Source organism: Apium graveolens, chromosome 8 (genome assembly GCF_009905375.1).
Source record: "Apium graveolens cultivar Ventura chromosome 8, ASM990537v1, whole genome shotgun sequence".
Taxonomy (NCBI): domain Eukaryota; kingdom Viridiplantae; phylum Streptophyta; class Magnoliopsida; order Apiales; family Apiaceae; genus Apium; species Apium graveolens.
The window spans coordinates 10,413,849-10,441,633 of NC_133654.1; the positions used below are offsets into that span (position 1 = coordinate 10,413,849).

The following is a 27,785-nucleotide window of genomic DNA, read 5'->3' on the forward strand; positions in this document are numbered from 1 at the left end:
CCTATGTTAACTTCAGCTGTCTTTTCCTGTTTTAGTTTGTCAGAAGCTAATTCCTTTTTAACTTCTGATTTCTCATTTTCAGATTTTTCAGTTACAAACTTAACAGGTTTTAACTTCGGCTTTTGCTTATCAACAGGCTTAATTTCTACAGTTCCTTTTTCATTTTTATTTTCTCCATAACTTAAGCCCTCTTTCCAGTTTCCACTGCTTAGCAAATTTTGAGTTGTTTTGCCAGAGTTAGTCCAAGTTCTGATAATCTCTCTCTCCTTTTCTAACTCAGTTTTTAGAGATTCATTCATTTTTAGCACTTCATCCCTAACATAAAAAGCATCATCTCTATCCTTCTGAGTTTGATGGAACATGACTAACTCTTTTTCTAAGAAATCATTTCTTTTCCTAAAAGCAAGATTTTCAGAAGTTAATCTTTCACATGTTAAAGTTTGATCTCTATAACTAACAAACATGGTTTTAAGATATCTTCTCAACTCATTAATATCATCAGTATGAAAAGCATAAGTAGTCTGAGGTACCTTTGTTTCAGCAGCTTCAGAACTGCTCTCAGAACTTGATTTATCAGCATTTGCCATCAATGCATAGTTCTCCTCACTTTCAGAGTCTGAGGTGTCTGTCCAACTTTTCTGCTTTGTGACAAGAGCTTTGCCTTTGTCACTCTTGGTCTTCTTGCAATCAGGAGATATGTGGCCTTTCTCACCACAATTATAACATTTAACATTAGCGTAATCTCCTCTGTCAGACTTTCCTCCTCTTCCTTCAGATCTTCTGAAATTCTTCTTATCAGAACTTATGCCTTTCCTGGAAAACTTCTTACCCTTTCTGAACTTCCTGTATGCAATCTTTGTGATTCCTTTCACCATAAGAGCACACAGCTTCATCATCTCCTCATCAGCATCAGTTTCAGGCAAGCTTTCAGAATCTATCACTCTCAGAACTTGATGACTCAGTATCAGACTTTATGACAAGAGCTTTACCCTTGTCTTTCTTTGAGGAAGGTGGTTTGGGGGATTCCTCTTCAGCCTTGAGAGCAACTGTCATTGACTTTCCTCCTTTCCTCTTGCTTCTTTGTTCCATCTCAAGTTCATGAGTCTTGAGCATTCAATAGATTTCATCAAGAGTTGTTTCATCAAGATTGTAGTTGTCTCTTATTGTTGTTGCCTTCAAATCCCAACATTCAGGAAGAGCTAACAGGAATTTGAGGTTTGTATCTTCAAGATCATACTCCTTATTAACCAATGACAAGTCATTCAAGAGTTTGACAAATCTATCATATACATCAGTCAATGACTCATTAGTCCTAGAGTCAAAGTGTTCATACTCTTGAGTGAGTATTGTCTTCCTGTTCTTCTTAACTGTTTCAGTTCCTTGACACCTTGTCTCCAGTGCATCCCATATCTCCTTAGCAGTCTTGCAGTTGATTACCCTGTTTGACATTACATTATCAATGGCACTATGCAATAAGTGTCGTACCTTGGCATCCTTAGCAATAGATGCTATATCTTCAGCAGTGTAATCACTCTTTTCCTTTGGTACGGTCTTTGCTGCTTCACCTGTAACTACAACAACGAGCTTGGTAGGTTTGTGAGGCCCTTCCTTGATTCTGTCAAGGTATTCTGGATCTGTTGCTTCCAGAAACATGGTCATCCTTACCTTCCATATGGGATATTCAGATGGTCTCAATATGGGAACTCTGATAGTCTCATATCGACTCTGAGTTGATGTCTTTGATGATTCCTCAGTTTTGGTAGGCTTAGTTGGAGTTTCTGTGTCAGACATGATTGTGTTTGGATCTTTAACTGTATGTGTGTTAACAGAAGGCTCTGATACCACTTGTTAGGTCACACTTTCACTGTAGAGGGGGTGAATACAGTGTTTATTACAATCAAATCAAACTTCAAGAACTTATGTAACAGAAAACAAGCTTTATTGAAATAATAAACTCTGTTACAATCTGGAACTATTATCTCTCAGTGATGAACAAAATATCACGAGAGCTGCTAGGGTTACAGTAAATAATATTCTCGATAATGATAACACTTATAGTGTAAACCCTATGTCTGTGTTTATATATTACACAGTTACAAGATAATCGCTAATTGATATGGAATATAATTCTGCTTCCTAATATATATCAATCAGATATCTTTTCTTCCAAGTATTCCATTCTTTACGGAATTCCTTCTTCATGCATATCTCTTCTTATGTTTATCTTGATCTTCTTAACTTTAATCAGCTACTGTCCTTATCTGATCGTCCTTCAGCACTTAAGTTCTGATATCTATCTCCTGATGCTTATCTCCTGATAACATAAGTACTGATATCCCTTAAGTTCTGACGTCCAGTATAAGTACTGATCAGTTAAGTACTGATTTGTTCAGTTCAAATAAGATCTGAAATCTAAACATAAAATATATTAGCCATGACATTATCAAATATATCTAACATATAATGTACTTTTACAGAAGAATATGATTAAATAAGTATGTTATCATAAACATAAAATTGTTTAAAGTGTAAATTTTGCTTATCTCGGGTCATATTCGGTTCGGTGAATATATTATTCAGTTTTGATCGGTTCCAAATTATATTGGATCTTGTATTTCAGATCATTTTTGGTTAAATTTTGGGTTCGAATATTTTTCAGATCGATTTAAATCGGTTTTCGAATAATTATCGGATTGTATTATTCGGATCTCGGATCGGATCTCAGTTTCATGAATTTCGGTTCGCTTTTTTCCGATCCAGATCCATTTTTCCAGGTCTAGCTATACCTCCGTCCACATATTAGAGAAACAGCTGGTAGTGGAGGGTTATCCTTGGCCAGGGAGATGCCTCATCTGCGAAGTCTCGAAGCTGTGGACGAGCCTTAGGCCTTTGTGGTTGGGCCTCATCGGCGGACATTCCTAAAGCTAGTAGAAGACGATTGGCAATAGGTTTCCTACTGGGTTTCAGGATGAGAAATCTAAGCCCATTAGGTTCCTTGTTCCCCAAGAACTACGTGGTCTTGATTCCCTATAAATAGGGGATATGTAGGCAAATTGCAAGGGGTCAGAAGTAGGGATGGCAATCGGGTCGGATCGGGTCGGGTATTGCAGAATCCGTATCCAAATCCAAAAATTTTATCCGTAGATGAACCTGAAAAAAACCCGAACAAGAATACTCGAACTCGATCCATCGGATTTCGGATTGGATTCGGGAATACTCGAAACCCGAAATTTTTTTGAATGAGATATTAATACCCGAACCTGAAACCTGAATCCGAACCTGAAACTGAAAATTTGTATAATTATTGATATTGCAAGTGCTTGGGATCGAACACGCGACTTGCAGAGAAAGAGTTTTAACGTAATCTTCAACCACTCCAGCACATCATTAATGGTGTTATTATATGTATACCCAATTTTTTAGATTTATTACTAAAAGATGTTTTGTTAACCTTATAAATCCTATCACCAGTTTATATTATTGAATAATTATATTTCATTAAACTTTATAATTAGTTAATTTTTAACATAAATATAAAAATATATGTTCTATATATTATATAATAATATGTATAATGTAGATTACAGAATATATATTTATATATTATATAATATTATAATGTGTAATATTTTAGATTATAATATGTAATTAATAAATATCATTATATAATAAATCGAGTTTTTTTCGGATTTCGGGTTCGGATCGGGTTCAGATAGAGTTTCGGATTTTGGATCGCGATTCAGATCAGTATACCTAATATCCAAATCCAAATCTAAATATTTTCGGGTTTAAAAATTAAATCCATATCCAAATCCAAAATATCGAATTCGGTAAATCCAAAATTTCGGGTTTCGGATCGGGAATGCGTCGGATTGGATTATTTCGCCCTCCCTAGTCAGAAGCGAGAGCGCAAAACAGTCACCACTAACCCTAAGCAATCTCAGCCACCAATAATCACAATTAACAAACACTGTTCACGTTTCTTGACGAAAAACCACCGTCACAGATCTTGTTTCTGGCTACAAACCTCGAATTTTGTTGCTACCAAATTCCTCGTCAACATCTTGCTATATTTTAGTACCTGCTATGTTATCACCATTAGTGAAAGTATTTCTAGCATTCGACTGGTTGTGACTGTGCATTTGACTGCATTAACATCACTTGCAATAGATTTTGTTGATTGTATACTCTAAGTTAACACAACTAATTCAAACAAAAATCCCAGTTAAACCGTATCTAATTTATCTTGAATCAATAGGCTCAGTATTAGAGTAGCAGATATAGATTATAAGTCTTTATGGCTCGTGTTTTTGATCTTACATATTTCTGCACTAGATTTGGTGCACATTCCTAATCTAACTTCTTTCACTCTAATGTTCGGATATAGAAATATTGTTGTATGGTTCATAATCATGGTCACTTCATTTTTATGATACAGCGTATCAGCTGAGCAGTCCAGAAATTTACTAGTTTGTAGCTAATAAAATCTTATTATTACTTATTTAGTTGTACAAGAACATTATGTGAATAGTTGGCTGTAGAAATTTGTGGTTCATTTTGTGCACTCCTTTATAAAAATAGATTATAAGTTTCACTTTTCTAAGAACTAAAGAAATTCACGGTCGATATTCTGTTGTACTTATTATATATTGTAGCATTAACTTTTACTGTAGTCGTAGTTTCCACTTAAAGAAGTTCATGCAAATGTCGTGCAATTTAAGGGTACATTACAAACATTTTGCCAGACAAATACACGAGCGCACTTCTATCTCTAGTTAATATACAAATACTGAATGAAAGCATATTCCTAAAGCTTAATCACGAGTCACTTGATTGTTGAGTACAAAAACGTTTTAGTCGCTGAACAAATAAGTACTACTAATATTTATGGCACACACTTCCTCATGGAGTAGCATAATCAGATTGCAAGTGAATATGCATGATACAGCTACTCTATGCGGAGGAGTGACTGCAAGCTTGTTTTGTGGTTGCAATTTAATAAAAAAAATGATACTTAATGATTTAAACATTACCGGTTGTTTAGATTTGCTCTCTATCTCTTTCTGTTCATGGAACAAGAAAAGGAGTTTTATCAGCTGATAAAGAGTTGTCATAACACAAACTTGCCAACAAATTGAAGCTATACAGCCATCCGTATTTGGTACTTACCAATCTTTCTGCGAGGCAAGAATTTTCTTGTTTCAAATGATTCAGCTCTTCTTCAAGTTCCCTAGTGCGTGCCTGTTTGAAAAAAAGAATCATGAAAGAACAATATGTAAACTACAGCAGAAAGAAATGATGCAAGTAAAAACGATGAAAATTAAGAGCTTGTACCTGTTTTTTGGCCCTAGATTTTGTGGCTGCTTCCCTATTTATTATCAACTTCTTTTCGTACCTTTCAATTATCATCTCGCTTGGTCCGTCTATTATCCGCTTCCATCCTCGATTGTTCAATCCTATTTCATCCAAGGAAACCACACCCATTTCTCCAATATTTTCACTTCCACGCACACCACTAGCCACTCCACAAAAACTTGTGGCTTGTGGTCCAAATGGAGCAGGGACATCAACACTGCCATAGGGTAGCTGAGGACGAGGAAGCAGAGGCGGAGCCGGACGGACGAGGTTGAAAAAAAGGAGGAGCAGGACGAGGTTGACGCTGATAAAGCAGACCAGGTGGAGGAATTTGTGCTATAGCACCTTCTTCCCGGAGTACCCCTATCTTGACCAGAAATTCATAGAATGTCATTTCGCCATCTGATCGCTCGCGTGACACGTCCACTGTTTTCTGGCACGAAGGTGCTGGAACACTCCGTGATCCTGGTCCTGTCAAGCTCATTTGTCTTGCAAAGTCACTGCTCCCTTTCGGGGTTTGACCAAAGTGATATTGTGGATTCATGTTGTTGAGACTTGTACTGGCTTCCGCTGTTGGCACCACTGAGTTAGTATTCTGTGCCTGAGCTTCTTCCTCAGTCCAAATGCTGTTTATGAACTCCTCCGGATTCATGGATCCAAAGCTTTTGCCATCAGTAGTGAGTGTGTTCGGAGATCTATCCAAGGAAGGAGATGTATCAATCCTTGGCTGTTCTGCTTCTTCAATCTGTAACGCTGATTTGACCTCGTGATCAAACTGATCATTAGAGATTTCCTCCATTTCTAGACTTCTTGATAGTATTCTCGAGTTTTTGTCAGTCTCTGGTGGGCATTGCATAAAAAATAATAATCAGTCTCCTGGGAGGTTGATCATTACATGTGATAATTCAGCAAATCAAATATTACAGTAGAATTAGCAGAACACACGTGCCAGGCTTCCAAATTCAAGAAATTCAAGTATTTATCATTCATATAATCCTGTAATTCATAATCTCATGAATGCTAGTTCAACAGGTAAAATAAAAACTAAACAAAAATCATTGATCCGGTTTCTCCATTCAAGAACTTTATGATCCATATATTTATTTTATAAAGATTTGGTAAACTTAATCATATGCACAAGTTGCCTAGAACATGAAGCAATTAGGTGTACCTCTACAAAGGTTTGTATCTTTATAAATCTGCCCTCTTAGCCATGATTAAGAGAGAAAACAAGTATGAAATGTAGGCCAACTTACTGGTTGCTACAAATTGACATGAACTTGATTAACAGAGAAAATAAGTATGAAATGTAGATCACCTTACTAGTTGCTACAAATTGATATAAAGGAACAGTTGGTGATAAAAATTTATGTAAATAGATGATAACATTGACAAGTAAGTAAACACATGACGAACAACCGTATACAAACAAATGAATGACCCTGTGTATTAATAGACTTTTCTGCTTGAAATTTTGTTATTTTTCAGTCTACTCACGTTTACCTTGTTTGTGAATTAAAAAAACCTATGTAAACCTGGCACATACAGACATACTCACATAGACTCTTCTGCATGTTTTTTTGTTTTTTTTTAATTCAATATTTAGCGGCAGTTTTACTTGTCAAGATTTTAAGATCATCAATACTTCATATTATTTTCTTATTTTTCCAACCTACTCATATATTTTATCCGGATTTTAAAACCACTTCTTCTTAGATGGCCTCCTTTCATAATATTATTATTTATTAATTTCTTTCCTGTCTTATATTATACAATTCATGAAGTCTAACTTAGTTTAACTTTTTACCTTATGATTTTAATTTGAGTTTAGCTTATAAAGTAGCATGGGTTCTTAAGTACATAAGTAGCACGTTGGTTAAATAGAGAATTGAAACTCATAAACTATTTTCTTGAATTTTTGTTAACACTAATTTAAACAACTTAAAAATTAATTTGAGAAAGCATCAAATAATTAATTTTTCACAAGCTATAGAGTTTTAATATTGAAAAATTACATATTAATAAAATTGACTACTTAAGTCCTCTAAAATAAGTAACTTGATCATCAAAATAAAAAATCAAAATTTTCCCAAAATTTAAATATTTTTAAAAAAATATTAAGAAAAAAATATTTTTAAATTACTCATTATTATTATACAGCTGCTCTATGCGGAGGGGTGACTGCAAGTTTGTTTTATAGTTGCAAATTCATTAAAAAATGATAATTAATAATTTAAACATTACCAGCTGTTTAGATTAGCTCTCTATCTCTTTCAATTCATGGAACAAAAAAAGGAGTTTTATAGGATAAAGAGTTGTCATAACACAAACTTTCCAACAAATTGCAGCTATACAGTCATCTGTATTTGGTACTTACAAATATTTCCCCGAGGCAGCAATTTTCTTGTTTCAAATGATTCAGCTCTGCTACAAGTTCCCTAGTGCGTGCCTGTTTGAAAAAAAGAATTATAAAAGAACAATAAGTAGACTACAGCAGAAAGAAATGATGCAAGTAAAAACGATAGAAAGAGCTTGTACCTGTTTTTTGGCCCTCGATTTTGTGGCTGCTTCCCTATTTCTAATCAACTTTTTTTCGTACCTTTCAATCATCATCCCGCTTTGTCCCTCTGTTATCCACTTCCGTCCTCGATTGTTCAATCCTATTTTATCCAAGGAAACCGCACCCATTTCTCCAATATTTTCACTTCCATGTACACCACTAGCAACTCCATAAAAACTTGTGGCTTGTGGTCCAAATGGAGTAGGGACATCAACACTGCCATAGGGTGGCTGAGAAAGAGGAAGCAGAGGCGGAGCTAGACGAGGTTAAAAAAAAGGAGGAGCAGGACGAGGTTGAAGCTGATAAAGCAGACGAGGTGGAGGAATTTGTGCTATAGCACCTTCTTCTCGGAGTACCCCTATCTTGACAGAGGTTTTCAAGGAAAGTATGAGAGATATATATAGGTATATATATATATATATCGGGACTTAATGAAGTATCTCGTAACTTCATTTATTTTGAATGATATTTGAAAGATTGAACCTATTTAAGTCTTATATGGTATTCTCATCTATGTGATGAACTTTTGAAACTGATTATACCTTGAACGGTGGTAGTTCAAGTAGTATTAAGAAAAGATATAAGTATATTGGAGTATCTTGTAACTTTATCTTTTCAACTTATATCTAGTTAATGATTATCTTATGCATGACAAAGATTTTCAGAAGAACATTGAAACAAGGTTAGATATATGAGATCACCTTGCAACGATATATTTTTTATAGTTATAAACTGGAACTCTGTGTATATTATGCATGGAAGAGGACTTCCAAGAATTTGAAAAGTATATATACATATATACTGAATATTTTGCGACTTGGTCGCGATAGGATATCAAACTTGGTTCATTTCTTCTTGACCAAGACTTTCACGAGTACTATGAGAATGCTCACATATTGTTAATTATTATGCATATTATTTTGGTGGGATTTTTGCTCACCCTTGCTTTCTTCTTTCATCACACAACAACAGATAGATAAGATGAATAAGACCAAGCTCCCAATTCGCGAGCGGATAGGAAACGTTCCGCAGTTTCCGGTAGGCGTTGATGTCGCTGTAGCTGAGGTAGGAACTACCAATAGGCTAGGATTTCAAATTTTGATGTACCAGACTTATGTATATTTATGAATTATAATAATGGCAAGGAATATGTAAATTTATTCAGAAACCCTTTTGAGATGTAATGACTTATAATTGTGGAATAAAATGACTTGTGTTATTTTTGGTATTCGTCTCTGAGACTATAACTTATGGTATGTGTGTATATTGTGGGGTCACAGTAGGCAGTAGTTGATTATTTATTAAGAGTTAGATTTTATTAAGGGAAATGGAACTCGTGACAACCCGGATCACCGACCCTGGATTTTGGGGTGTTACAGTGTGGTTTTACTTTCTCTCCATGAATCTGTGAATGCATGTATTTGAATCTATGAGTTCTTTGAAACCCTCATTCGGGTTTGGTTCGGGTTCTAAGAATTCCTTGTCGAATTGGTTGGTTTTGCTGTCGATTACGGAGACCAGAGTGTTCATGCTATCTTTTAAATGTATTGGTGAGGTTTCGTTGAAACCCCCCCGAAACGGGGCATCTCCGAGACCTTACCGCCGCCGGTGATGAGCTCCAGCAAGCCGGTGGTGGACTATGATGCTTTACTGAGTCCTAAAATCTAAATTACAATTAAATTAGTTAATGCATGTCAAATTGGTCTGAAAAATTCGAAGTATTTAATTTGAAATATTAAGTTTTATTAAGTCGAATTATATGTTAAAAGTGATTTTTCAATTTGAGATATGCATGTTGATATATAAGGTGGATTATATGTTAAATTATGGTTGCATGCTTGAGATGTGGTTTTGATTATTGAATTTCTCTTACGAAGACTTAACGTAGGTTCTAAATCAAAACCCTGAATTTGAATCTCGGAATTATAGTTTAGTTTGGTACGATAATTTGTTAATTTGGTATTCGTGAAAGGTTGAGTTATATGTTATGTGTTAAAGTATTAATAATATATGGATTGATGTTGATGATATATAAATGAGAGTTAAGGCCATAGAAATCGATTGGGTTGTTGTTGATAGTTGCCGAGAAAAAGGGCTATCGTATTTACGAATACATCATGCCCGATTTTCGAAAGAAACTATAGAGTTATATAAGGAATATAGTCAATATAACTGGTCACAAGTGCAATATGTCGAATTATGTGGTTATGTGATTATTTGCTATATGCAAGGAGTTGAGTTATTCAGTGTTATAAAATGTATAAATATGTTCACCTATTATGTGTATGTGTGATATATATATGTGTATATCTAAGATAAGCGAGTATCGCGATTGCGGTAGAAGAGTTGACGTTCTAAGAAATGTCAGGAAAATGATTTGGTTTCTAATTAGGGTTTGTTTCGTAATTGTAAATTTGGAAAGCGAAGGCACTCAGGCTAGAAAATGAAAAAGGTCTTAAGTGGCAGTAGCTCGAATACCGTAAAACAGGAAAGCTTTCTGAGGCAAGTAACTCTGCCTCATGCTATGAATTGATTATAAAGAGATTATTGATGTTATGCACTGATAGAGTAAAGAACCTTCATAAAACTGTTATTGATCCTTTTGATAAACCCTGATAGTAACCCCATGTTTCAAGCACTTATACCCTATTTTCATATATTTGCTATCATTATGATCCTTGACCCTAAGAGTCGAAATGAATCTTTCATATTTCATACCTTGATAACCTAGGTTCCTATGATAATAGACTTGTGCCTTGTTTAAGTGTCGTTCCTTTGAACTATTTTGATAACAACCTTGTTATACCCTGCTTACTGTTTGATCATTTCCTTCACTTACGATCCCTTTTTATTTCCAATTTGTTTATTCTCCTTGAATTCTTGAATTGAACCTAAGAATAACTTTCGACTTGAATGAGTCCAAACAATTTCACGTATTGGTAATGTTTAAATGAATCTATTTAAAACTTCTTTGCCCTCCAATATAAAGGTTTTCTAAATGAATTCCTAAAGATTGGATAGAGACGTAAGAGGCTAGTGGTACTAGTCCAGTCACGTAAGAGACTAGCGGGGCTAGTCTAATATAAAGGCTGAAATAATGTCATAGGTACCTTATGAGCGGATGGAGGTCAGTATGGGCTGATCATCCGTATTATATTTAAAAGATGGATATTCCAATCAAGGGTTCTTTGTCATTAAATAACAAAAGTAAAAGTTTTATAAATGTTGCAACAAGCATAATGCTTATCTTTTGATTTGAAATTGAAAAGTTTAAATTGAATCTTCTTTGGAGTTCTGAGAAATTTATTCGAGAACCCTGGCACTTTACTTTTATATTTATGTTCAAAGCTTGGATTGATTTTCTCTTAAAGTGTGAACTTCTCTGAGACCCCTATCAATTGTTCAAGAAAAGAAAGCCAACACTGAACTTTCTTCATATTTTTGGATGCAAGTGTCATATTCTAAGGAATCAAGCTGACCAACATGGAAAGTTTGATGCAAAAGTCGATGAAGGTATCTTTGTTGGATATACTGTTTGGAAAGCAAATCGAGTCTATAATCTGAGAACCAATATTTTTATGGAATCTGTACATGTTGTGTTTGATGATAAGAAGATTGAAGAACTAAAAGATGAAGGTTTCTATGAAAGCTTCAAATTTTATAATGTTGAGATATACTGTGATGATAGTGATGATGTTAGTGAGCTAGAAGAAATGACAAAAGTCTACTCAAAGGAAACAACAACAATTAGTGCACAGAATGCTGCATCCGTTGAAAGACAAAGTACAACATCAGTTATAAGACAAAGTGCTGCATCCATTAATAGACAAGGTGCATCATCGGTTGAAAGGAAGAATACATCATCCATTGATGATCACTCTTAAATAGGAGCTGAAAGTCATTCTAGATCACTGTTTGATAAATATCCTTCTTCAAATCAAAGATTCACCAACTCAAGGGTAGTGTCATCTAGTCAACACTCAGTCACTCATCAAGACACCAATGAGGCCACTTCATTTAGAGAAAATCTACCACCTCAAAGAAAATGGACTAAGGATCATCCATTTGAATTGATCATTGATGATGCAATATGTAGAGTGCAAACAAGGAGAGCAACTAAAGATGAATGTTTGTATAGTAGCTTCCTATCACAGGAAGAACCAAAGAAGGTAGAAGAGGCTATAATGGATTCAGATTGGGTTTTGGCAATGCAGAAAGAGTTAAACCAATTTGAGAGAAACAAAGTATGGAAGCTGGTACCAAGCTTAAAAATAAGAATTCTTTGGTGTCTTGAAGCCAATTTGGTTGCTAAAGGGTACTCTCATCAAGAGGAAATAGATTTTGAATAAATATTTGCTCCTGTTGCAGGACTTGAAGCCATCAGAATTTTTCTAACCTATGCAGCCCATGCCATATTCAAAGTCTATCAAATGGATGTAAAGAGTGCATTTCTATTAGGTCCAAAAGGTACATACAGAGGGGGGGTGTGAATGTATGTTTTTCCTTTTTTCATAAATAAATGCAGCGGATAATCAAATTATGAAAATGAAATAAACAAACAAAGAGATTCTGGGTAAATATTCTTTTATTCAAAGTATAAATACCGGGAGGGTTTACTTACAACTCCAAATACAGAGATTCAAAGCTATAGATAGAAAAAGAACCTCAAATGGATGTAAAGAGTGCATTTCTATTAGGTTTAAAAGGTACATACAAAGGGGGGGGGTGTGAATGTATGTTTTTCCTTTTTCATAAATAAATGCAGCGGATAATCAAATTATGAAAATGAAATAAACAAACAAAGAGATTCTGGGTAAATATTCTTTTATTCAAAGTATAAATACCGGGAGGGTTTACTTACAACTCCAAATACAGAGATTCGAAGCTATAGATAGAAAAAGAACCAAAGCAACAATCTATCAATCTAGGGTTCTTGTTATCACTCTGAAAATCTAAAACTCTTATCAAATGATATTAAATACAATCAAAGAAGTTTTAAATAATGAGTGTTACAAGTATTTAAGGCTTTAAATGGTGTGAATCAAATTGGACATGACCTCTCCTTGTCAAATCAAGCTTTTTAGAAATCTGAATATAATTTGCAAGAGCTTCGTTATATTCAAAGGACAGATGCAATCTCAATCTGCATATGTTTGTTTATTTACGCTGATAGGCTGGAGAGAGAAGAAGGACTACGTGACTTTCTGAGAACCAAGTATTTGAATTAATATAGCTTACATAAGTCACAGTACATTTACTGGTGACCAGGAGGAAGTTTAGGACATAGAAAATATTCCCAAGTGTTACCGGTGACTAGAAGATGCACCAAAGTACTTAGAATCTTTGCCAACCATTGTTACTTGCGACTAGGAGAGCTAGAAAAAGATTACTTGTGACATTGGTTGCTAGGGAAGAAGTTTTGTACTTAGTTTCTTGTGCAATCTTGCTAACTGGCGATCACATTCCACCTTGGGGGCTCACTTGCGACTGTTCATCCTCTAACTAGCGACCCAATATAGTATAGGACCCTCACTTGCGACCTTAGTAGCTTGGGAATGAATTTTGAACACAAATTTGTACACTGTGGGCCATAGCAGCACAATTGCGACCTTAGTAGCTTGGGAAGGAATTTTGAACACAAGTTTGTACTCTGTGGGCCATAGCAGCACATGGGTTGAATTTTTCTCTCTATCCCATTTCTAACATGTGACACTAGTAGAGCTAGATAATACATTTTTCCTCAGAAAATATTCATATCAAGCTTGATAACCCGCGATCAAGGGAGGTATTCAAGCACTTATGATTTTGTTTTTGCTCCTATTTATTCCCTGAGGCTCGTACCAAGTCAAGATCAGTTCCTGTACTGAGATATTGAACTGTATTTCCAGGTATTGCTTCTAATATTCAATTTACCTATCATGGTGACTCCTACTACAAGGTAGAGATCACTCTGACGTAGTTTCCGTAGAGCACTGCACTCCGAAAGCTAAATATTACAAGTGCACAAGTATTTATCATGCATGATGCATGAAATATGTGTGGACAAAAGAATTGGGTCAGCATTGAGTGATCTAAATATGATGGACTGGTTAAGTAATTGCAAGTCAATTCTATCTTGTTTGTGGGAATAGAAGGATGAAAATTATAGAATGAGTCCTTTCTTTTCTTTAAGACATTTACAGAGATTTTGAAGGTTGATTCCATTAACAACAATAGAGATGAACAGAAATCAAAATAAAAATTAAAACTGCACTAAAAACTGTGAAAATTCTTAATAACTAAGAAAGTATTATTTCAGTTAGAGTTTCAAATTAAAACCCTGCAAACTCAAATCTAACCCGATCATATTCACTAAATATATACTCAGTAGTTTATACTATTTTCTAAATTATCATTCCCCGTATCTTAATTTATACTTCTAAATGGTCCGAACCACTTTTCCACTCTACCTTCAATAGATACCTGCTACATTTCTTCAAATCTTGCTATATTTTAGTACCTGCTATGTTACCACCATGAGTGAAAGTATTCCGAGTATTCGAGTGGTTGTGACTGAGCATTTGTCTTGCAATAGATTTTGTTGATTGTACCGGTACTCTAACTTAACACAACTAATTCAAACTAAAATCCTAGTTAATTCGTATTTTAATTTATCTTGAATCAATAGGCTTAGTATTAAAGTAGCAGTGCAACTGCTTTTAAGTCTTTGTGGCTCGTCTTTTTGATCGTACATATTTCTGCTGGTGGAGATTCCTAATCTAATTTCTTTCACTCTAATGTTCGGGTCGGAGTTCATGTTTACATTCTTAACAACAATATTATTGTATGGTTCATAATCACGGTTAATTCATTTTTAGGATACACTGTATCAGCTGAGCAGTCCAGAAATCTGCTAGTTTGCACCTAATAAAAAAATCTTATTATTACTTGTTTAGTTGTACAAGAACATTATGTGAATAGTTGGCAGTAGAAATTTGTGGTTCATTTTGTGCATTCCTTTGTAAAAATAGATTATAAGTTTCACTTCTCTTAAGAACTAAAGAAATTCACAGTTGATGTTCTATTGTACTTATTATTTATTCTAGCAATAACTTTTATTATAGCCGTAGTTTCCACTTACGGACGTTCATAGAAATGTCCCGCAATTTATAAGTGTACATTACAAAATTTTGTCAGAAAAATACATGAGCACACTTCTATTACATATGATATAATGTAAACTGTCCGACTATTTTAGTGTGGACAGCTCAAAGTCCTCCTCAATGTACCCCGTTTCTCTTTTGCTTTTTTGTGAGCTTCATTTTTTTTTGTTTCCAATTGCTGCAAATTGTTCATAAGGAACATCTCAAGTTAATATACAAATACTGAATGAAAGTATATTCCTAAAGCTTAATCACGAATCACTTGATTGTTGAGTACAAAAATATTTTAGCCGCTCAACAAACGTACTAAAATTTATGGCACACACCTCCACATGGAGTAGCATAATTAGATTGCAAGTGAATATGCATGATACAGCTACTCTATGCGGAGGAGTGATTGCAAGCCTTTTAATAAGAAATGATAATTAATGATTTAAACATTACGAGCTGTCTAGATTTGCTCTCTAGCTCTTTCTGTTCATGGCACAAGAAAAGGGAGTTGAATCAGATAAAGAGTTGTTATGAGACAAACTTGCCAACAAATTGCAGCTATACAGCCATCTGTATTTGGTACTCACCAATCTTTCCGCTAGGCAAGAATTTTCTTGTTTCAAATGATTCAGCTGTGCTTCAAATTCCCTAGTGCGTGCCAGTTTGAAAAAAAGAATCATAAAAGAACAATAAGTAACTAAAGCAGAAAGAAATTATGCAAGTAAAAATGATAAAAAGAGCTTGTACCTGTTTTTTGGCCCTAGATTTTGTGGCTGCTTCCCTATTTCTAATCAACTTTTTTTGGTACCTTTCAATCATCATCTCGCTTGGTCCCTCTATTATCCGCTTCCGTCCTCGATTGTTCAATCCTATTTCATCCAAGGAAACAGCACCCATTTCTCCAATATTTTCACTTCCACGTACACCACTAGCCACTCCATAAAAACTTGTGGCTTGTGGTCCAAATGGCGTAGGGACATCAACACTGCCATAGGGTAGCTGAGGACGAGGAAGCAGAGGCGGAGCTGGATGAGGTTGAAAGAAAGGAGGAGGAGGAGGGTGAAGCTGATAAAGCAGACGAGGTGGAGGAATTTGTGCTATAGCACCTTCTTCCCGGAGTACCCCTATCTTGACCAGAAATTCATAGAATGTCATTTCTCCATCTGATGGCTCGCGTGACACATCCACTATTTTCTGGCACGAAGGTGCTGGAACACTCTGTGATCCTGGTCTTGTCAAGCTCATTTGTCTTGCAATGTCACTGCTCCCGTTCGGGGTCTGACCAAAGTGATATTGTGGATTCATGTTGTTGAGACTTGAACTGGCTTCCGCTGTTGGCACCACTGAGTTCGCATTCTGTGCCTGAGCTTCTTCTTCAGTCCAAATGCTGTTTATGAACTCCTCCAGATTCATGGATCCAAAGCTTTTGCCATCAGTAGTGAGTGTATTCGGAGATCTATGCAAGGAAGGAGATGTATCAATCCTTGGCTGTTCAGCTTCTTCAATCTGTAACGCTGATTTGACCTCGTGATCAAACTGATCATTAGAGATTTCCTCCATTTCTAGACTTCTTGATAGTATTCTCGAGTTTTTGTCAGTCTCTGGTGGGCATTGCATAAAAAATAATAATCAGTCTCCTGGGAGGTTGATCATTACATGTGATAATTCAGCAAATCCAATATTACAGTAGAATTAGCAGAACACACGTGCCAGGCTTCCAAATTCAAGAAATTCAAGTATTTATCATTCATATAATCCTGTAATTCATAATCTCATGAATGCTAGTTCAACAGGTAAAATAAAAACTAAACAAAAATCATTGATCCGGTTTCTCCATTCAAGAACTTTATGATCAATATATTTATTTTATAAAGATTTGGTAAACTTACTCATATGCACAAGTTGCCTAGAACATGAAGCAATTAGGTGTACCTCTACAAAGGTTTGTATCTTTATAAATCTGCCCTCTTAGCCATGATTAAGAGAGAAAACAAGTATGAAATGTAGGCCAACTTACTGGTTGCTACAAATCACTACAAGAAATTTGCAATCAGACAACGCATGACAAACAACGGTTAAAAAAAAAACCGTCGTCCTAAAAAATCATACAACGGTGAATTGATTTTACAGAAAAAACAGTTGTGTGAGCTCCATAACGAACAACGGATATTCATCCTTTTTAAACTGTTGTACAAGTTGTATCCTCTCATCGAGTCAGACAACAGTTTTTTAAATATAGTGTTGTTGTAGATCTTTAACACAACTATTACAAACCGTTGTTACTATGTTAAAGTATAGGGATATAAGACAAAGGTTATGACATTAAATTGTGTAATTGAGACAACGGTTTTTTAGAAGGGTTGTCCTCTAAACCATCAAACAACGGAATGAAACCGTTGTCTGAGGAATTTCAATGGGTACTACGTATTGAGGTGGCAGCACGTGATAGGTGGTAAATCATTCACAAGGATTGCTGACGTGGCGAAATGAGAGCCCTTCATTGATATGAGATTTGATATTGGCCGTTAGATCGAAAAATAGCCGAATTCTTATACAACGGTTTTATGTTAAAACAAAAGTGTTGTCTTAGTTGGTCTGATACAAGCTTTTAGATATTACGTTGTGTAATTCACACAACAGTTTTTACAAGGGTTGTCATAGAAAACTTCATACAACGGAACAAAACAGTTGTCTGAAATAGTTATTTTATAATTTCAATGGGCACCACCTGATGAGGTGGCACCCCATGATTGGTTGTAAACATTTTACTCGGATTGCTGAAGTGTCTGAATGATAGCCCTTGATTGAAATGAGATTAGATATTAGCCGTTAGATTGAAAAAAGCTGATATGCTCACACAACGGTTTTATAATAAAAAAAGCGTTGTCTTATTTTATCTTTACACAATGGTGTTTCAAGGAAACCATTGTAAAAGTATTACTCTATAAATGAGATTTCCGGTTTACAAGATTAATTTCTAAAATAATTTTTTTCGACGATTCAACCGTATAGATGTTAAGATATATCAATTTTAGTCATATGAAAAAATTATTAAAAAATTTGAAATTCATCTTGCACGTCAAGATTAGAAAAATCCAGTAATACTACCCCTTCGAACAACGAAACTCGTTCCCGATTTACTAGATTAATTTTTAAATTAATATTTTCGAAGATCCGACCGTACGGATGTTAGGATATATCAATTTTAGTCATATGAAAAAATTATTAAAAAATATGAATTTCATCTTGCATGTCAGGATTAGAAAAATCCAGTAAAAGTACCCCCCCGACAACGAGACTCGTTCCCGATTTACAAGATTAATTTTTAAAATGATTTTTTTGACGATCCAACCGTACGGATGTTAAGATATATCAATTTTAGTCATATGAAAAAATTATTAAAAAATATGACCTTCATCTTGCACGTCAGGATTAGAAAAATCCGGTAAAAGTACCCCTCCCAACAACGAGACTCGTTCCCGATTTACAAGATTAATTTTTAAAATGATTTTTTCGACGATCCAACCGTACGGATGTTAAGATATATCAATTTTAGTCATATAAAAAAATTATTAAAAAATATGAACTTCATCTTGCATGTCAGGATTAGAAAAATCCGGTATAAGTACCCCTCCCGACAACGAGACTCGTTCCGAATTTACAAGATAAATTTTTAAAATGATTTTTTCGACGATCCAACCGTACGGATGTTAAGATATATCAATTTTAGTCATATGAAAAAATTATTAAAAAATATGAACTTCATCTTGCATGTCAGGATTAGAAAAATCCGGTAAAAGTACCCCTCTCGACAACGAGACTCGTTCCCGATTTACAAGATTAATTTTTAAAATGATTTTTTCGACGATCCAACCGTACGGATGTTAAGATATATCAATTTTAGTCATATGAAAAAATTATTAAAAAATATGAACTTCATCTTGCATGTCAGGATTAGAAAAATCCGGTATAAGTACCCCTCCCGACAACGAGACTCGTTCCCGATTTCAAGATTAATTTTTAAAATAATTTTTTCGACGATCCAACCGTACGGATGTTAAGATATATCAATTTTAGTCATATGAAAAAATTATTAAAAAATATGAACTTCATCTTGCATGTCAGGATTAGAAAAATCCGGTAAAAGTACCCCTCCCAACAACAAGACTCGTTCCCGATTTACAAGATTAATTTTTAAAATGATTTTTTCGACGATCCAACCGTACGGATGTTAAGATATATCAATTTTAGTCATATGAAAAACTTATTAAAAAATATGAACTTCATCTTGCATGTCAGGATTAGAAAAATCCAGTATAAGTACCCCTCCCGACAACGAGACTCGTTCCCGATTTACAAGATTAATTTTTAAAATGATTTTTTCGACGATCCAACCATACGGATGTTAAGATATATCAATTTTAGTCATATTAAAAAATTATTAAAAAATATGAACTTCATCTTGCATGTCAGGATTAGAAAAATCCGGTAAAAGTACCCCTCCCGACAAAGAGACTCGTTCCCGATTTACAAGATTAATTTTTAAAATGATTTTTTCGACGATCCAACCGTACAGATGTTAAGATATATCAATTTTAGTCATATGAAAAAATTATTAAAAAATATGAACTTCATCTTGCATGTCAGGATTAGAACAATCCGGTATAAGTACCCCTCCCGACAATGCGACTCGTTCCCGATTTACAAGATTAATTTTTAAAATGATTTTTTCGACGATCCAACCGTACGGATGTTAAGATATATCAATTTTAGTCATATGAAAAAATTATTAAAAAATATGAACTTCATCTTGCATGTCAGGATTAGAAAAATCCGGTAAAAGTACCCCTCCCGAGAAAGAGACTCGTTCCCGATTTACAAGATTAATTTTTAAAATGATTTTTTCGACGATCCATCCGTACGGATGTTAAGATATATCAATTTTAGTCATATAAAAAAATTAATAACAAATTTGAAATCCATCTTGTATGTCAGGATTAGAAAAATTCAGTAAAAGTTCCACTCCCGACAACGAGACTCGTTCCCGATTTACAAGATTAATTTTTAAAATAATTTTTTCGATGATCCAACCGTACGGATGTTAAGATATATCAATTTTATTCATATGAAAAAATTATTAACAAATTTAAAATTCATCTTGCATGTCAAGATTAATTTTTAAAATGGTTTTTTTGATGATCCAACCATACCAATATCTTGATTTTAGTCTTATGAAAAAATTATAAAAATATTTCATATTCATCTTGCATGATATGTATACAAAAATCATGCTTGGAACCTGAATATTCAGAAAAACACTAGTTTCCAAAACTAGATTCATTTAACGTGCTGTAAAATATGTATCATATGTATACTGAATATTTTTTTCAACGTGTTGTACAATAACAATAAAATATAAAATTATCTAATTACACTAATATATAATAAAATTAAAAAAATAATATAAATACACATGAATTAAAATTAAAATTAATCAAATATTACACAATATTTCCCCCCTTTGATTGAATGAAATTTTTTGTTTCCCCCCTTACCAAATTCTTGTTCCCGGTTTTCCACTTTTCACTATAGCCCTATCTCTTCGGCCCCTCTCACACAAGCACTCGCATCACTTCATCGCCTCTCACACTCCCCTCTTGCCATCTATCTGGCATCTCTTTTCCTCGTCAGTTTCAATTTCTTGTTTTTTCTATACAATCAAACCAGAGCTTCAGAACCCTAATCTTGGTCGACTTTGAGTTATTCAAAATCTGAGTTGTAATTAGTTTTACAATTAGTTTGATTGGAGGTTTTTAAGAGGAGCCCAATCTTTAATTCGCTGAAATTAGTAAGTTAATTGAGTCCTTTACAATTTTATGTTATATTTTGAGATGGTTTTTTTTTAGAACTGGGTGTATAACAAGCTCTGTTTCTCCTCTGGTTGGAGATGTAGCTCTGGATTTCTAAGCTGAGGCTATTTTCGATTAGGAATTCATCAATGTAAGTAACTAGATATCAGAGTTTTCGTACCATTTTCAAATTTTCGGCTAGAGTTGGTTACTCTCGATATTACTTGTTTTTATAAATTGAGCGTCTCTTTCTACTTGGAGTTGTTCTAATTGAGCAAGATGCCTTTTTCTGGCTGATTATTATATTATTATTGTCTTATAACACTTTTGTTTTGATGTCTTGTTTAATTGAGATGTATGTTGTTTATCCCAAATTGTGAAATCTAGTTATGCAAGTATGTCACAAGTTCTGTGCATTTCGGGGTCTACTTTGAGTTGTAAATGCAGGGAATTTATGTATATGTGAAACTTTATATAATCAAGCACATACCTGACTTCTACGTGTTTGTGTTCTCAGATTAAACTCTACGACTATAAACAAAATGATGCCTCATTTTGTGGTAGATATCAAGCACATACCTGACATCTACATGTTTGTAAATACAGGGAATTAGTGCATCGAGGTTTAACAAGTTGTATCTTAGTAATTCCGTATAACAACCATATGAGGCACTAGGATCCATTTGATTACCTATGCATGTTAAAGCATTTTTTAGAACATCCAAGGTCCGCAAGTCAATTTTATGCGTGTTGCTTTAGTAAGGTTTCTCCTTTGGAGATGCTTGTTGGGATGTGCTTCTTACTAGTTTGATGAAATGATCTATTTTTAAACTAATAACTTGGTCCGGAGTTGTTCATACAATGTAAGAAAGAACGTACTATTACGCAAGAGATGTGTCTATAATCTATAAAATTTTAGTTGTTCGAGTGCAGTTTTTTTGGTTGCTCACAATGATTTGGATCTATCAGTTATAGACCTCTGGTCTTAGTATATCTTCGAAGGGTTAGCTTTAAATTTAGTTGACACAAAAAGTGATACTAGCTTTTGTTTGTATGCTTTACATTCTATACCTTTCTATTTCTTTTAGAGATCTTACCATACTTTCATTACTTATAACATATTGAAACTGCTGGATTGGGGATATGATGGGAGGGCCAATAGTAAATAAACTGCGGCTGTGAGAGCAGCATTTCGACGAGAGGTTTCAGTTTGGCACCAGCTTGACCATCAAAATGTTACAAAAGTATACATATTTCACATACATTGATTGCCTTTTCTACTTACTAAAAAATATTTGTTTTAAGTACATATATGTATTGGTCCCTTCAAATTTTCACGATGATCCAGCAATTTTTCTGATAGCGTCTTTTTTGTGATATTCTGAATCTTATACCATTTATTTGAAGTTTCCAATTTGATGTTCACCCGAAGGCTTGACTGTAGTTTGTTGGTGCATCGGTGGGGACTTCAAATATCGTGGTCCAGCTTGCCTTGGATTTAGCTAGAGGGTGAGTTTCTGTTCAATGTTAATATATAAAACTTGATAGTAGCGATCCATAATTGATATTTGTCTTCACTCTGTAGTTTGAACTATTTACACTCAAACAAGATTGTACACCGGGATGTGAAAGCTGAATATATGCTACTGGATGCCGGGGGAAATCTAAAAATAGCTGATTTTGGACTTGCTCGATTTGAAGATCTGAATTGGGAAGATATGACTGGTGAAACTGGAACATTTGTGTACATGGCACCAGAGGTAACAATGCATACCTGACATGGATTCTTCACTTTTCTCTTTTTTTCATACCACTACCGTCTGCACTGCAAAATATAAATTTGAGGACTCAACAATATGAGACCAGACTACACAGTTACCTACAAACAACATTGACAGTGTCGATACCTGCATTGTTTATTATCTTCTTTTCCAAATGATGCCATCTTGTTTCTTGTTTATCCCTTTTATATGTTGAAACTGATTTGTATTCCTTCACCATCTAATACACATCCAAAGACCAGACATTATTTAACCCTACTTAACTCTCAACTTATCTAACTCTTAGTGAGCTGAAATTATTTTTATGAGACCAGGGTTTTTGACTACATACATTCACAGCGTGAAATTAATGAGAAAATGAGAGCCATACTTGTAGACTGGTTGATTGAAGTTCACAACAAATTTGATCTGATGCCAGAGACTCTTTACCTCACAATCAACATAATTGATCGCTATCTAGCAATGAAGACAGTGGCAAGGAACTGCAGGGCATTAGTTAAATGTTTACAGCCTCAAAGTATGAAGATATATGGTCCCCTTAAGGGAATGATTTTACCAAAATTTCAGACAATGCTTACACTGATCAACAAGTGCTAGTTATTGACAAGAAAATTATGGTGGGCACGAATGAAACTTAGCTGTCCCTACTCCTTATGAGCGTATGTATGCAAATTAGTAATTGTGTACCTTAATGAGCATGTTTAAAAATAGATTTTAAGTTATAGTTGTAATTCTTGTAGAGAACCTTTGTATTATAAATTTAATTTCAATTGTGAAATAACAATTGAATTATTAGAATATCATTTTATTTTAAAATTGATTTATTTTAAACAATGAGATTAATTTTGTAAACAGTTGTGTAAAATCTACTTAAAAAATGATGAAAACCGTTGTATGTTTCACTACACATATTTTTTTTTAAAAAAACTGTTGTCTTTTGATATTCTTTGCAATGATTTAAATTTTTTATACCATTGTCTTTTAAACAAAAAACATTAATGACAATGGTTTTAACTAGTTAAGAAAAGTTTATAAACTGTTGTTTATGAAAATATGGAATAAGTTAACAATAATGGTTTTTCTAACAAAACCATTGTTGTTAAGTTAGATAGACAACAGTTGAATAAAAAAAACAGTTGTTTAAAAAAGTTCCAACAATGGTTTGTTTAGAATAACTGTTGTGTCTGCCATGTTAACACAAGTATTCTAACATGTTGTTTAATCTCTCTTTTTACAAGCGTAAAAACAACCATTGTCTGATGTTCAATCACACAGTGTTGGATAGACAACTGAAAACATACTTGTCACACAACGGCAAAAAACAGTTGTATGATTGCAAATATGTTGTAGTGAATTGACATGAACTTGATTAACACAGATAATAAGTATGAAATGTAGATCACCTTACTAGTTGCTACAAATTGATATAAAGGAATAGTTGGTGATAAAAATTTATGTAAATAGATGATAACATTGACAAGTAAGTAAACACATGACGAACAACCGAATACAAACAAATGAATGACCCTGTGTATTAATAGACTTTTCTGCTTGAAATTTTGTTATTTTTCAGTCTACTCACGTTTACCTTGTTTGTGAATTAAAAAAACCTATGTAAACCTGGCACATACAGACGTACTCACATAGACTCTTCTGCATGTTTTTTTATTTTTTTTTAATTTAATATTTAGGGGCAGTTTTACTTGTCAAGATTTTAAGATCATCAATACTTCATATTATTTTCTTATTTTTCCAACCTACTCATATATTTTATCCGGATTTTAAAACCACTTCTTCTTAGATGGACTCCTTTCATAATATTATTATTTATTAATTTCTTTCCTATCTTATATTATACAATTCATGAAGTCTAACTTAGTTTAACTTTTTACCTTATGATTTTAATTTGAGTTTAGCTTATAAAGTAGCATGGGTTCTTAAGTACATAAGTAGCACGTTGGTTAAATAGAGAATTGAAACACATAAACTATTTTCTTGATTTTTTGTTAACACTAATTTAAACAACTTAAAAATTAATTTGAGAAAGCATCAAATAATTAATTTTTCACAAGCTATAGAGTTTTAATATTGAAAAATTACATATTAATAAAATTGACTACTTAAGTCCTCTAAAATAAGTAACTTGATCATCAAAATAAAAAATCAATATTTTCCCAAAATTTAAATGTTTTTAAAAAAATATTAAGAAAAAAATATTTTTAAATTACTCATTATTATTATACAGCTGCTCTATGGGGAGGGGTGACTGCAAGCTTGTTTTATAGTTGCAAATTCATTAAAAAATGATAATTAATGATTTAAACATTACCAGCTGTTTAGATTAGCTCTCTGTCTCTTTCAATTCATGGAACAAAAAAAGGAGGTTTATCGGATAAAGAGTTGTCATAACACAAACTTGCCAACAAATTGCAGCTATACAGTCATCTGTATTTGGTACTTACAAATCTTTCCGCGAGGCAGCAATTTTCTTGTTTCAAATGATTCAGCTCTGCTACAAGTTCCCTAGTGCGTGCCTGTTTGAAAAAAAGAATCATAAAAGAACAATAAGTAGACTACAGCAGAAAGAAATGATACAAATAAAAACGATAGAAAGAGCTTGTACCTGTTTTTTGGCCCTGGATTTTGTGGCTGCTTCCCTATATCTAATCAACTTTTTTTCCTACCTTTCAATCATCATCTCGCTTGGTCCCTCTGTTATCCACTTCCGTCCTCGATTGTTCAATCCTATTTTATCCAAGGAAACGGCACCCATTTCTCCAATATTTTCACCATGAACTTTGATTAACAGAGAAAATAAGTATGAAATGTAGACCACCTTACTAGTTGCTACAAATTGATATAAAGAAATCTTTAAATAGATGATAATATTTACAAGTAGTAAACAGATGACGAACAAATACGGTATAGAAACACATAAATGACCTGTGTATTAATAGACTTTTCTCCATTAAGTTTTGTTATTTTTCAATCTACTCACGTTTATCTTGTTTGTGAATTAAAAAAAAAGCTATGTAAACCTGGCACCGACTCACTCAATGACCTGTTGATTAATAGACTCTTCTGCATGCTTTTTTGTTTTTTTTCAATATTTACCGAACATGCTTAATGGCAAACACTAGCTTATGTGTTAATAGATTTTTATGCATAATATTTTGTTATTTTTATTTACTCGTGTTTACATTCTATCAAGATGTATAGACCATAATTTTTATTTTTTTTTTTGTATTTTACATATAATTGTGTTAATAAATTTTTATGCATGACATTTTGTTATTTTTCAATTTACTCAGGTTTACCTTTTATCAAGATTTTAAGATCATCAATATTTCATATTATTTTCTTATTTGTTCAACCTACTCGTATATTTTATCCCAAGACCATTTCTTTTAACATGGACTCCTTTCATAATATTATTATTTGTTCATTTCTTTTTTATCTTAATACAATTCAGGAAATATAACTTAGTTAAAACTTTTAAATTAAAAATTTAATTTGAATTTGGCTAATAAAGTAGCATGCGTTTTTAAATAGATAATTAGATGTTGGTCAAATAGAGAATTGAAACGCATAACCTATTTTCTTGATTTTTCGTTAACATTAATTTAAACAACTTAAAATTAATTTGCGAAAAACTCAATTAATTAATTTTTCACAAGTTATAGAGTTTCAATATTGAAAAATTATATATTAATTATAGAGACTACATAAGTCTTCTAAAATAATTAACTTGATCATCAAAATAAAAAATTAATATTTTTCCGAAATTTTAATGTTTTTAAAAAACATTAAGAAAAAATTATTATTAAATTACTCATTATTATTATCTCTTTTCTAATAGATTTACATTTATTTTTGGAAAACACATTAACATTATTATTATTATTATTATTATTATAAATTTTATCTTAAGTTTGATTCTATTGTTATTTGAAAGATTATTTAATAATATTTCCCCTATGTGTAATTTTCAACAATAACATAAATTCATTTTTGATTTGTGATAGTAATTTGTACTTGTTTTGATATATTTTATATTTCATAAAAAATTAACTTGTCTAAATATTAATCATAAAATTTAAGAATACTTAAATTTAATATATAGAAACTAGTATGAAATCATATATTAATTTAAAAATAATATAACATAGATACCAGATCTTAATTTATATTTTTGCAACAATAATATTATAAGTAATCATGTTGAATATATTATATTTTTATTTTAATAAAAAATTTTGTTGCTAAAATATAACTTATATTTCAATACTTAATACATTTACATATTTAATTAAACAACATATTTTCTTTGACTAAAAAATCAATCCACTTCAAATTTTTCTCAAGTAAAATCTTGATTTTTTTAATCCATACTCAATTTTAAATATTGTTCATATTATTTTTTATCTTTGGTGCATTGAAAAATAAATTAGAAAATGTCTCTTATGTTTACTACAAGAAGGCTAAATTTGGATATAATTAGTGAGTGTAGAGGGAATACTTCAAATTTGTTTACAATTAGAAATTGAAAGGTTGCAATTATTTTCTGATTTGGTTTAATCAGATTTAAAATAGGGTTGTAATAAATCTTTTTAATCTCCACCCAGCTGATCTAAAATCCATTCTCACCATTTAATTCTTCTCATCCTTTCATCTTCTCTTTTATTTTATTATTTTTCAAAAATTTTGAATAACTATCCTTGTTGGGTGGGATCTAATCCTTTTTGGGTGAGCTCTTATTTGTACCTTGTTATCAAGGTTGTCCCAAATATTTTTGGGTGTGGGTATATTTTATTTAAAGTATTTGTGCATTTTGATGTTGGTTTGGTTGAAAAGGATTTATCTGGTTTTTTGGGAGATCTGGATTTCTTGCATCGAAACTGAGACCGTGGTGAATATCACAATAGGTCATTTTTCACAACAAAAGATTATTCATCGTTTGAGGGCATTCGTTCCTCCGATTTTAGTTGGTGTAACTAAAAAATCTGAATACTGGGCTACATATGGCATTTATGTGAAGGTCTATTGTGATTTTTTTAGTTTCAGGGTTGGCGTATGCTGGATTGCTGTGAAAGCTATTATTATCTTT

General features: G+C 33.1%; 1 protein-coding gene across 1 annotated transcript; it reads right to left on the minus strand.

The window, feature by feature from the left end:
• Positions 1–5,566: 5,566 nt before the first annotated feature.
• Positions 5,567–6,154, minus strand: LOC141679270 (ABSCISIC ACID-INSENSITIVE 5-like protein 7). Its single transcript, XM_074485774.1, has one exon. It carries the CDS (start codon positions 6,152–6,154, stop codon positions 5,567–5,569), a length of 588 nt encoding a protein of 195 aa, XP_074341875.1.
• Between the last annotated feature and the right edge of the window lie 21,631 nt (positions 6,155–27,785).